Source organism: Triplophysa rosa, linkage group LG11, assembly GCF_024868665.1.
Source record: "Triplophysa rosa linkage group LG11, Trosa_1v2, whole genome shotgun sequence".
Lineage (NCBI taxonomy): Eukaryota > Metazoa > Chordata > Actinopteri > Cypriniformes > Nemacheilidae > Triplophysa > Triplophysa rosa.
The window spans coordinates 8,904,584-8,917,945 of record NC_079900.1 but is presented as its reverse complement, the minus strand read 5'-3'; the positions used below and the strand labels follow the sequence as shown (position 1 = coordinate 8,917,945).

General features: G+C 39.0%; 1 protein-coding gene across 1 annotated transcript; it reads left to right on the top strand.

Annotated features, from left to right (window-relative positions):
* Positions 1-1,376: 1,376 nt before the first annotated feature.
* On the top strand, positions 1,377-12,564 carry eftud2 (elongation factor Tu GTP binding domain containing 2). The gene is made up of 28 exons (XM_057345669.1): positions 1,377-1,502; positions 2,005-2,107; positions 2,249-2,414; positions 2,509-2,587; positions 2,751-2,826; positions 3,568-3,633; positions 3,757-3,792; positions 3,881-3,971; positions 4,156-4,238; positions 4,661-4,827; positions 4,926-5,050; positions 5,143-5,206; positions 5,303-5,393; positions 5,472-5,607; positions 5,758-5,885; positions 5,969-6,162; positions 6,268-6,379; positions 6,732-6,872; positions 9,088-9,189; positions 9,262-9,344; positions 9,480-9,566; positions 9,801-9,927; positions 10,359-10,446; positions 10,766-10,884; positions 11,106-11,200; positions 11,363-11,516; positions 11,925-12,032; positions 12,127-12,564. The coding sequence occupies exons 2-28, from the start codon at positions 2,006-2,008 to the stop codon at positions 12,220-12,222; spliced, it is 2,916 nt and encodes a 971-aa protein (XP_057201652.1). The 5' UTR covers positions 1,377-1,502; position 2,005; the 3' UTR covers positions 12,223-12,564.
* The last annotated feature ends 798 nt before the right edge of the window (positions 12,565-13,362 follow it).

Sequence of the window (13,362 nt, the reverse complement as noted above, 5' to 3'; positions counted from 1 at the left end):
TGCCATCACATAGCGTTCACTTTCTTTTGCGATAGTTGAAATGTTTGTTACTAAAAAGTATTGGATTATTTTATGTTTATATTTTATTGTAATATATATTTTATTTAATGTTTTACAGTAAATAAGATTTATTGTCTTGAAAAATAAAATGATAATTTCCATTGTATGTTATATGGTTATTAGTGTTAACTCCACAGAATCATATTTATTACTGTTTTTCACTGTAAATAATTGCATGTCCTATATTGAATCTAATATACCATATAAGCCTAGTTTACCTTCAATCAAAATAGCCTACAAATTAGACTTTACAGTAGCATTTTATATTCTGACAGTTAAAGAAACAAAGTTGAAAGAAAATGAATAACTGCTTTTTTAGTATTCCTCTTCCTAATTCATATTAACTAATTTGGTTGATATAATGTTTTTGCTCTTTTCACATCACGTTAATGAACATTTTTGAGTTCCCACAGATTAATGTCTAATAGAATAGAATAGAACTTTATTGTCATTGTTTAAGGAACAATGAAATACAGTTTAGCAGCTCTTCTGGATGACAGGTGAACAATTATAAAAACACAATTATAAAGTTATAAGAAATAAAATATATACAGTTAAATGTAAGAACAGCCAAAGACCTATATACATAGACAAAAATACATAATTATTATATTATATTATGCGCAAATTTTCAAGGCAACCCTGTGTGTATTATGCAAGCTTTAGGTGAATATGCACATGTATAGCTAGATGTGTATGTTTTTCCTACATTGTAGGCAAAATGAATAGTAAAGTCTAAACATGCCAAAAGATTTTCTTAAGGGTTCAGGGAAAATGAATTGTCTTTAGTTCTGTTAAACTAAATGTTGCTAATTCTAACTAAACTTTCCTCCTCCCATCTAGAGGATGACCTCGCTTGTCCAATAAAATTATTAATAAATAATATGTCTTTTAAACACTGAACTCAAAACACTGTAACTATTTTAAGTTGTATTTATTTGGACATCAGCCAATGTTTAAATGACATATGAGACCCCTGTATCTGTACCGGTGTATGGAGCCTGAGCAACAATGGGACATTGTAAACTTTAACAATGAAGATGATTGAATGATGAAACCCAAAACGACTTGAGGTTAACAAATCCTCAAAACTGCGATGGCGCCATCTTCTGTATATTTACAAATGTTCATCTCCTTTATATGTTATCAAAAACATATGTGTAATTGTGTGGCTCACACCAATGCTGCTCTAACAGAGTTGCATGTAATACGTAAAACAACGCGGTTTTAAAACCAGTGCTCTTTGCGATCCTGTTTTTGTTTTTGAACAGGCAAATACGCAAGTCGACAAACAATGACGTCAACAATGTGCGACATACGTTGAGCTGCGTGAAGACCTCGCGGTGCATGGTTTGAAAACAGGAGGAAAAATACTTGAAAACAACATTAAAGTCGGGGTCCCGGGCAGAAGAAAGCAAAACAAGTTTGCTATAAGCATACAGGTATAACATTGTTATACACAATGCATATATAAGCGATAGGTAAAGTAGAAATGAAAGCGGAATGTAACGGAGCCATTCATTCATACACAGTGTTGTACGTAAATTGCACGTTCAGAAGCGGCAACCACTTTAAACTCTGACATTTTCGTTTTGGCAAAATTATTTTAATAGCTTAATTTTACACAAACTTGTTGTGCATATTTCAAATCAAATTCGTTTGTTTGGCTCCTACTGTGTTTCTAAACTTAGGAAACTGCCTGCATAGACAACATTTTAGGCATGATAGACGCGTTTGATCAATATGGACATTTACTGGGCTGTAACTTACTTTCAGCCTGATTTGCTATGTTACGTATGAACATGATATGGTTCTTTGCTTTAAATGTTGTTTTCCCATGCCGTCCAAGATTCCAATACGTGCATTCAGTTTATAGACTCTGATTGTTTTTCGTTTTTCCTTGGGATCAAACCCATGATGTTTGTGTTGCTATGTAATACTCAGCATGGAGACAGAGCTTTATGATGAGTTTGGTAACTACATTGGACCGGAGCTGGACTCTGATGAAGATGATGAAATAGAAGCAGAGGACCGGGATGCTGAAGAGGTCAGTCTGAGAGCCCCTCCAGCCCTTTAGAATGAATTTTTTATGTGCAACTGGTGGCTATTGTAGATATAAGCAATATTAGTGTATGTGGTGTGAATTGAAAGTGTTGAAGTCTCATAATGTGGTGTCTTTTATCTGTAGGCTGATGAGGAGGATGATGATGAAGACCAGGCTGAAGGTGATGAGGTTGGTGGTGGTATGGAAGTGGTTCTGCATGAGGATAAAAAGTACTATCCGACGGCCGAGGAGGTTTATGGTCCAGAGGTGGAGACCATTGTCCAAGAGGAAGACACACAACCACTTACAGGTAAAACGCACCTGTACACACTGTTGGAGTACTCGGCTATGCAACATAAGAAAATGTAGTGCAATGTCAAATGTTTTTCTCTTTCCACTTTCAGAGCCCATCATTAAACCTGTGAAATCAAAGCGCTTCACACTGATGGAGCAGGAGCTTCCAGTTACAGTCTATGAAATGGAGTGAGTAATATTCTTCTATTTTTATACATTTGGCAGACACATGTATCCGAAACCAAGCAATGCGTTCTATTAGTTTGTGTATTCCCTGAGTACGACTTTCCTGTCTATTTCTGCATGTCTGTTTACTTAGACTGTACTCTTATTATGTTAAGTTTAACTGCAGGTTTCTTGCTGATTTGATGGACAGCCCAGAGCTGATCAGAAATGTCACTTTATGTGGACACTTACATCATGGCAAGGTGTGACAAACATCACACTGTTTTTCAATTATGTCTATTAAATGAAAATATATTTGTCATATGCAGAAGTAAAAGAATTGGTTTAACAATAGGGCTGGATATCGATTCTGATGTTCCGATTCCATTCCATTGCGATTCACAAGCTCTCGATTCGAGTTGAGTCAAATCCTATACATATATCTAAAATAGATCAGTAAACATCAGATTACAATGGTGAGTTAAAAAATGAAATAAAGAGCCACAAACCTGTATATTAAACACACTTGGGTATATTGAAAAGGAACAGTTGCATACCTTGATCAAACAGGATCAGGTTATTTTACATTTAAGATACAGTATAACAACAACATTTCGCAAAATTAGCTGTAAAGAGAGGCTGCGATCATGTGAACCGCTGCCTTTTATGTAAAGGTGATGTTCTAAATTCGACAACACACCTGCATCCGCCATGTTAATTAAGCAATAAATGAATGAAATGCTCCCTGTTGAAACATCCACCCATTGTAAAAAGAAAAGTGACATCTAGTGGAAAGTAGTAGCAATAACATTCACGTTAATGAATGTTCATTGCTTGCATAAAAATCAATGGGAAAAAATCGATTTGCAGCTTTTCAGAATCGATATCGAATCGACCGCATAATAAATAAAAAACGATATATCGATATATTCCAGCCCTATTTAACAAGTTTGTTTTAATAGATTTTAAGGACATAATGCAGATGTCTTTGTGTCCCCCCACAGACATGCTTTGTGGACTGCCTTATTGAACAGACTCATCCTGAAATCCGCAAGAGAGACGACGCTGATGTAAGTATATAGAGTTTGCGTATCCATCTAATAGGTCAGTTATACCATAAATCTGCCTTACACCCTCACAAATGTTTTATATACAGTGTATGCTAAACTGTTGGTCTTTTTCTCTTTTTGCAGTTACGCTACACCGATATCCTTTTCACAGAGCAAGAGGTAAGAAGTGACCGCCGTTAAGATCACACACAGGCAGGTATGTTCAGTGATGGTTCCAAACATGTTCATGTATGTGTGTCTTTAACAGAGGGGAGTTGGCATCAAGAGTGCTCCTGTTACCATGGTACTCCCTGACTCGAGGGGAAAATCCTACCTTTTTAACATCATGGACACACCAGGTGCCTATCTCTTTCTTATGCACATGCCCTGAATATATGACACAGTGGACATAAAATTTCCAAAAAATGAATAGAATAACAAAAACATATTTGTTTGACTGAAGAATGTATCATCATCATGAAATACCAAGACCCAGTGCAATTTGCTGATGTGAATTTCCTATTTCATGCATGCTTGTTTCAGGACATGTAAATTTCTCTGATGAAGTGACATCGGCGGTCAGACTCTCTGACGGCATCGTGCTTTTTATAGATGCAGCTGAAGGGGTGAGCACACACATACTGCTGATATCAAATGCACTCGTGTCATTAGTTTGTTGCTAAAATGCACCTCTTCCTTTTACTTAAAGGAACAGTTCACCCAAAAATGAAAATTCTGTCTTTATTTACTCAACCTCAAGTTGTTCAAAATCTGTATAAATTTCTTTGTTCGGATGAACACAGAGAAAGATATTTAGAAGAAAGCTTGTAACCAAACAGTTATTGGCCACCATTGACTACCATAGAAGGAAAAATAGCTTTTTAAATTTCTTTATTCTGTTGAACACAAAAATATTTTGTAGAATGTAGGAAAGCAAACAGTTCTGGGGCACTTTTGACTACCACTGTAATTTTTCCTACTATTTTTACCAAAAACTGTTTTTTTTGGTGTGCTGTCCGTTTCATACAATGTCATGCTTTGTGTGTAGGTGATGCTGAACACCGAGCGACTGATCAAACACGCAGTACAGGAGAAATTGGCCGTCACTATCTGTATTAATAAAGTGGATCGTCTAATCGTCGAGCTAAAGCTGCCCCCCACTGATGCCTACTACAAACTGCGCCACATTGTGGACGAGGTCAATGGATTGCTAAGGTACTCGTGGAAAATGGCATCTTAGACCTGATTGAGTTTCCTTTTAAGCTTCCAGAGACTGATGATGTGTTTGTCTCTGTGTGTTTATCATCTGGCAGCACGTACTCCACAGATGAATCGCTTGTTGTTTCTCCTTTACTGGGGAACGTGTGTTTCGCCTCTTCACAGTACAGCATCTGCTTCACTCTTGGCTCCTTTGCTAAAATCTATGCCGACACTTATGGTGAGACGCACATACACGCACAAGCATAATTCACAAAAATTCTCAAAACTCTTGGCTGAAAGGCTTGTTTTATCGTTCTTGTTTTATTGCAGGTGATATTATGTACACAGAGTTTTCTAAGAGACTCTGGGGAGACATTTACTTCAACCCCAAAACGTGAGTCTTGGTGATTATTTGTTTTGTTTATAAAGTGACTTGCATGTTTTGTTCATGGAGCTCTTCTTCTAATGTAAATGGTTTTGTGTCCATCAGGAGGAAATTCACAAAGAAAGCCCCCAACAGCAATTCTCAGCGCAGCTTTGTGGAGTTCGTGTTGGAGCCTCTGTACAAGATTCTTTCGCAGGTGAGCCTCACGCACAGTTTCATTTAGGCCAGTGGCACGAGTATAAATAGTTAACACTCTCTTAATGTGTATCTTTAGGTGGTTGGAGATGTGGATACATCTTTGCCTCGTGTCTTGGATGAGCTCGGCATTCATCTGACCAAAGAGGAGTTAAAGCTCAACATCAAACCCCTGCTGCGCCTCGTCTGTAACCGATTCTTTGGGGAGTTTACAGGTTGGTGTTTATAGTTGCATTATGCATAAAAGTTCTACTAAATGTCAATATTTTAGTAATAAACATTTACTGTTGTATCGTGTTGTTGTGTAAACATTGCAACATGTGCGCATTGGGGTAATGCACAATGTAAATGTGTTGAATCAACAGGCTTTGTGGATATGTGTGTGCAACACATACCGTCTCCTGAAGGGGGCGCCAAAGCAAAGATCGAGCATACCTACACTGGTGGTCTGGACTCGGACCTCGCAGAGACAATGACTGAATGTGACCCTGATGTAAGTGTGTGTTACACACACTACATTTTAATCTGCAATGTTTTCAAGTAAATGAAAATGAATGAAAATGTTTTCTCGCTTAGGGTCCACTGATGTGTCACACCACTAAGATGTTCAGCACGGATGATGGCGTTCAGTTCCACGCGTTCGGTCGAGTCTTGAGCGGAACACTGCTGGCTGGTCAGCCGGTGAAGGTGCTGGGTGAGAACTACACCCTGGAGGATGAGGAGGACTCGCAGATCTGCACCATCGGACGCCTGTGGATCTCTGTCGCCAGGTAACAATCACATTCGGCAGGGCGATCATTCTGATTGGTCAATCAACTGACATTAAATGAATTCAGCTTGTAGACAAACATTTCAGTTTAATGTGTTCATGCTAGATATCAGATTGAAGTGAACCGTGTCCCGGCTGGTAACTGGGTGCTGATAGAGGGATGCGACCAACCTATTGTTAAAACAGCCACGATCACCGAGCCTCGTGGAAATGAAGAGGTGAGAGCGCTAGAGAAACCAAGTTATTAAAGGGATAGCTCATTATATACTCACCCTCTTGTCATTTCAAACGTGTTTGACTTCCTGCTGAACACCAAAGAAGATATTTTGAAGAATTCTGGTAATCGAACAATGGCGGTACCCATTGACTTGGTTTATGAACGGGTACCGCCATTGTTCGGTTAACAACATTGTTCAAAATATTTTGTGTTCTGCAGAAGAAAGTCATTCAGGTTTGAAATGACAAGAGAATGAGTAAACAATGACAGAATTTTCTGTATTCTGTGATAAATCAAAAATCATTGTCAATTTGAGGCATTGAAAGTAAAGCGGGTATTGTGTTTGTGTGCAGGCTCAGATCTTCAGGCCATTGAAGTTCAACACAGCGTCTGTGATAAAGATAGCCGTGGAGCCAGTCAATCCCTCTGAACTGCCCAAGATGTTGGACGGACTCAGAAAAGTCAACAAGAGTTATCCTTCGCTTACTACTAAGGTAACACCCTAACTAACTAACTAGGGATGCACTGAAATGAAAATTCTTGGCCAAAGCTGAATAAAAGTGAAACTCTTGGCCGAAGGCTGAATATCGAACACCGAACATGGGTTTTAGTATTTCTTGTATTTATTTAGCCAATTTTTTCACTATTGCATAAATCGAATGGTCAAAATGTGCTTTCTATATTTTTCTTGCTTTTCAAAATAATACAATATAACTTAAAATAAAATTGAGTGACATCGGCGGTCAGACTCTCTTTGACGGCATCATGCTTTTTATAGATGCAGCTGAAGGGGTGAGCACACACTGCTGATATCAAATGCAGTTGTGTCATTAGTTTGTAGTTTTTAAACGAAAACTGTTGGATTATTATAGTCTACACTGCAAAATGATTTAAAGAAATCATTTTCCATGCTAGCAATTCTGACTGACAACCATTTCAGTTCAAGTCTCTCCTCCGAACTGTTCTCTCAAAAGGTGCACTCGTGGCCGGGATGCACAGAATATACTTTGACAAGTTGTTTAGTACAGGGAACTGTGTGCACGCGACATCGCGACCACTGTATGATGTCAAAGGATGTCGCGAGCGGCGGGGCTACAGTCAGACCGCCCGCACCCGTCTGAAGTACACAAGTTACCGACCCGTGAAGACGCTTTCATTCAGATATTTACTTCTGCGGAGCAAGTTCCATGCTGTGTCTGCTCCACGCACTACCGACACGTTTGCTGCATTAATAAAGTACGCGCAACTCTCTCTCTCTCCATTGTTTTGCACATAAGAAGAGTGGTGTCATACATGAGAAGTTTTTACGCCAGCTATTTTTATTTATGGGCCAAAGTATTGCAGAAGTAGGAGGGAAGCGCATCTGTTAGTTAATTTTCTTTTTGGGCAGGCAAAGTTGGCTATATGGCTGTCAAGGAAAAATCATTTGAATGATGCTGGGTCAACTAATATTGTGTCTATTTTAAAGGGCTTACTAAAATCTCGTATTAAAATAGAGTTTACTGGTCAATGCCATGGAAATGTTTAAATATAAATGGGCTGTAAACCGGTGTTTTGGTGATGTGAATTATAATGGCATTTTGGAAATTTATGTCCAGCACCCGTTTCATACTGCGCGTGTGGGCAGCGCGTAGGGAGAGCGTTAGCAGCACGTGCCCATTGTCCTTTCACACCTGCAGTGTGTGCACCGCTGCCTGGGTACCACAGTACAACAATGCAATTTCTCATTGCGTTATTTACATACATCCATGAGCAAAATATCTTCCAGAACTTCATCAAAGCACTTTTAAGTAGATTGCATAACTATGATTTGTTGTGTCCGCCTGTTTCATGCTCTTTTAGATCTACGTAGTACAAGTTATAAATAAAAGCCATCGTGCTTTGAAGGAGATGAAGTTACTTAAGGGTTAACTCACCATAGGAGAGAGTGACTGGCTTGTGATGCGATCGCTTTTCTCTCACACATATGCAACATACAGTAAGCATATAACATGATGTCTATGTAGTTTAATCTGTTTTTTCAGAAGGTTATGATGACAGTGGGTTTCAGACAGTAAACTGACAGCGTAATGTGATCGTGTTCCACTCCTTCATATGCAATATAAGCATAACATTTAAGATATACTTGTATTATAAATCCTTTAAATGTGCTGTTGTGGTTATGGCTAAAAAACTCCTGGCAAATGTCTTTTTGAAACTCATGGCGACTGTTAAAAACACATTAGACACCACTTGCATGCTTTAAAGGTAAAAGTGTTACTTTTTTCCTGTCAATCCGTGTGGATTTCGTCCGTAAAGAATGCACTGTCGCTTTAATTGAGCATTAGCAGCGCAGCAAAAACAGACTCTGTGCCGAAAAGATCGCTGCGCTGCTGCTTGCTCCGTGAGCGTGCAGTATGAAACGGGTGTAGTTGTTAAGTGCGTTTTTTATATTATTTATAAAAAAGTATTTATTTATTTATTTATTTTTTGGTTAATGTATTTTTTGTAATAAATGGACTCTTAAAAGTCAAAAAAGTCTCTCTTTCTCTCTCTCTGCGCTGGTTGCTGCTTGATCATATATGTCATTTTTTTGCTATTTTCGGCTGAATATTTTCAGGTGCTGAACATTTGGTGCATCACTAACACAATACAACAATGCCTATCATCACAGATCTAAGTGGAATTTCTCTTTAACACGGACATTTGTATGGTGTTTTGTCTGTTTAGGTAGAGGAGTCAGGAGAACATGTGATTCTTGGCACAGGTGAGCTGTACCTGGACTGTGTCATGCACGACCTGCGGAAGATGTACTCTGAGATTGACATCAAGGTACTTTTTTTGCTCTCAGATATTTACTCTTTTCTCTGAAGAGATTGTCTGAACTTTAGGTTTTTTCCATAGGTAGCCGATCCTGTGGTGACCTTCTGTGAGACTGTGGTGGAGACGTCCTCCCTGAAGTGTTTCGCTGAAACGCCCAATAAAAAGTATGAAAAACAAACTTAATCTCTGAACTGCAGTGGTGTGTCCTGACAGCTTCACAGCATGTTGCCATCAGCGTCTAAATGATGGTTGGTTGGGCTGAAAAATGAGCTGTAATTGTGTCTGTGTGTGATCGGCAGGAATAAGATCACCATGATTGCAGAACCGCTGGAGAAGGGGCTTGCAGAAGACATCGAGAACGAGGTGGTGCAAATCACGTGGAACAGGTAGAGCAGCATCTCCGAATTTCACGTTTTTTTTATTGTTAAGTATTACACGTAGGCGTATTTGAAGTGCTTTATTTATTAAGACACAATAAACAAAACAACATTTCAATGTTTTACAGCTTTATTTTCATCACTGTGTGTATGTGCATGTGTTCTGCCATGAGGGTAGCAAATACGCTTTACGTGCCATTTCTCTCTGTCAAGTAATCTCTTTCTCATTCTGTCTGTCTGTAGAAAAAAGTTGGGAGAATTCTTCCAGACTAAATATGACTGGGATTTGCTAGCTGCTCGTTCCATTTGGGCTTTTGGACCCGATACAACTGGGCCCAACATCTTAGTCGATGACACTTTGCCCTCTGAGGTAATTCAGGTTTTGTTACTGCTTATGCTTATTTGACATGCTAACTTCCTCCATTATTTTTACAGAATTAAAGGGATCGTTCACCCTAACATGGAAATTCTGTCATCATTTACTCACCCTCTTGTCATTTCAAACCTTTCTTTCTTCCATAGAACAGAAAAGAAGATATTTTGAAGAACGTTGTTAACTGGCACCCATTCACCTGCATTGGTTTTGTGTCCATACAATAGAAGTGAATGGGTGCTGCCGCTGTTAGGTTTCCAACGTTCTCCAAAATATCATCTTTTGTGTTTTGACGTCAAATGCACTTAGATTCCAGTTCCAGTTGTAATTGATTTTGCTAGTCACCTCTCTACAATTGACTAAACTGAGAAAAGCTCGTCAATGTAGATGTGTTCTGGACTAAATATTTTTGTTCTCTTGGACTGTAGGTAGATAAAGCTCTCCTCGGCTCAGTGAAGGACAGCATCGTGCAGGGTTTCCAGTGGGGGACACGGGAGGGTCCTTTATGTGATGAACGTAAGACATTACAGAACATCTCTATATCTGCATTAGCATTCTGCACATCTGACATTGTATGATTTATCACGCACTGAGAGAACAAGAGAAATCATTATACAGTCTCATAGTAAAACGATGACTTTCAGACGTATAACCTAATCTAATGTAAATGGATCGTCTCTACATTCTGTTCCGCATATGTAACCACGTTAGTATTCATGAGTATGTCTAGGTTTATATATGATGTATCATCTCTCACATGGTGTATAGCTTTCATGCCATTCAACACTGCAGTTTGCTTTCTATTGAAAACTCTGTCGTCATTCCCTTCGTTCAGCGATCCGTAACGTGAAGTTTAAGATTCTGGACGCTGTGATCGCACAAGAACCGTTGCACAGAGGAGGAGGGCAGGTGATCCCAACATCTCGCAGAGTCGTCTACTCTGCCTTCCTTATGGTAATTTATCTTCCTACAGATCTATACAGCCGCCCCCTCTCTCTTTCTCTTTCCCCTCCTCCGTTTCCTTCTCTGCCTAATCATTGTTTCCATTAGTCTTATTGGTCTGTTTCATTCAATTACTTGATTCATTAATTCTATTCAATAGATTGATGTGATTCTCGTAAACGGTCTCTTACTAGCTCTTTCCTGTCTCATTTGCGATTGGATGTTTTCTGCAGGCCACGCCTAGGCTGATGGAGCCCTATTACTTTGTAGAGGTTCAGGCCCCCGCTGACTGTGTTTCTGCCGTGTACACGGTGTTGGCACGCAGGAGGTAACACTCAACACAAACACAGAATGAGAAAATTGCTGACTCTTGTCTGTGTATACGTAGACACAAACACACATTAATCTGATTGTTGCTTAAGGCAGCAAAAGGCAGCGGCTCTCTTAATAAAGGCAATCTCTTTTTGGAACATGTCTTTGTGCCCTGTAGAGGTCATGTGACACAGGACGCCCCAATCCCTGGCTCTCCGCTCTACACCATCAAGGCTTTTATTCCTGCTATTGATTCGTTTGGCTTTGAGACTGATCTTCGCACACACACACAGGGTCAGGCGTTCGCGCTCAGCGTGTTCCACCACTGGCAGGTACAAATACATTCACACGCTTGAACAAACAGGATTTTGTTACCTATACACACAATACAGTCTGAATGTCTGGAACCACTTGATAGTTTGGAAAATATGAAAACAAAGGACATATTTAAGATATAAGCAAATATTCTGTGTATTGTGTTGTGTATTTGTATGTGTTAGACTGTGTGTGTGCGTGTGCGTGTGCGTGTGCGTGTGCGTGTGCGTGTGTGTGTGTGTGTGTGTGTGTGTGTGTGTGTCTCTGAGTCGCACTGTGTAAGTTAATTCGTTGTGATGTGTTAGATGTTGAGTAGCAGAAGCTTGAGTCAGCAGCAGAAGACTGTTTCTGTGCATGCTTATGTCACATGGTATTAAAGCTTTTGCACTGTCCTGAGATGTTACCGTCTCTGTCCATCCCTCTAGATCGTTCCTGGTGATCCTCTGGATAAGAGCATTGTGATTCGTCCTCTAGAACCTCAGCCCGCTCCTCATCTAGCCCGAGAGTTCATGATCAAAACACGCAGGCGCAAGGTGAGACACGTTTGCAGTTTTGAAGTGTCAGTCAGCTTTAATTTGAATATCTTTGTACATCATCATCATATCTCTCGCTCTCCTCTCCTTGCAGGGATTAAGTGAGGATGTCAGTATCAGCAAGTTCTTCGATGATCCTATGTTGTTGGAGTTGGCCAAACAGGACGTGGTGCTCAACTACCCAATGTGATGAGACAAATGAACTTAATCCCCATCATTCCAATCATCGCCCCCCAACTTCACTTGACCTTCACTTACTTCGAATGGGAGGGTTAAAATCCAACCCTATGTGATGGAGCAGAAACAAACCCAAGGATCTTTTAACATCCATACTGATCTCCGTAAATTGACGTCTGACTTCAGAATACATCCGAGTCTCCCTTGCAGTTTTGGTCCGTGTTTATTTTTTATATTTCATAAAATGTTTTTGTAGAATATGATGTCAAGGCAAGTCTTTTTGAATGTCTTGAAAAAAATCTTTGTGAAATCTTACAACACTTGTGTAAGTGGGATTAAAAGGATTTGACCTGTGGATGTGTGTTTGAGTCATTATGTATGTGTTCTCTCTGAGATGGTGATATCCATTGTGGTTTAAAGGTGCAAGGCTTGAGGACACTTTGATGTGAAGGGAAAGGTGATTTTGATATTCAGTATGATGAAAAGTTCAAACTTTGGAAGGGAATGTTAAACACCGGGAAACTTGGAGATCATTAGTTGAATAGACTACAGACACCAAGGGCAAGAGAAATAATTGTAATGCATATTAATTCATACTGTAAAAGTGTATGTAGTAGTAACGGTTGACAGGAGTGGAAGCTATTGAACAGACGGAAGTCTGACATTTATGTGATTTTATTGATTTTTCTTGTCTGGTTTGGTGCTATTTTCAATAAAGATGTATGTTAGGTGAAGTCATGTTGACTATTTTAATCGTGGCAGATAATTGATGACTTTTTACCAATATAAGGAACAGGAGAATATATATATAGCGTGACACAAATGATACAAATAATTGATACTGTCAATTTGGGGCAGATAAATTAAATATTCAATCAAAATGGATTTAATTGACCAAAAATTTAGATCAAAGCATAAAACGTTTTGAGTTTTAGTTTTCCATATAACAGGTCTCCTAACAGTATATTTTACATCTAACTTTAACCAAATGTAAGAAATAATGTAAAATAAGTAAACACGATTCTATCAATATTGTGAAGTGATAGTACATCCAAAAATGAAGATTCTGTCATTATTTACTCACCCTCTTGTCATTTCAAATCCGTATGACTTTCTTCCACGGAACACAAAATATGATATTTTGAAGAAAGAA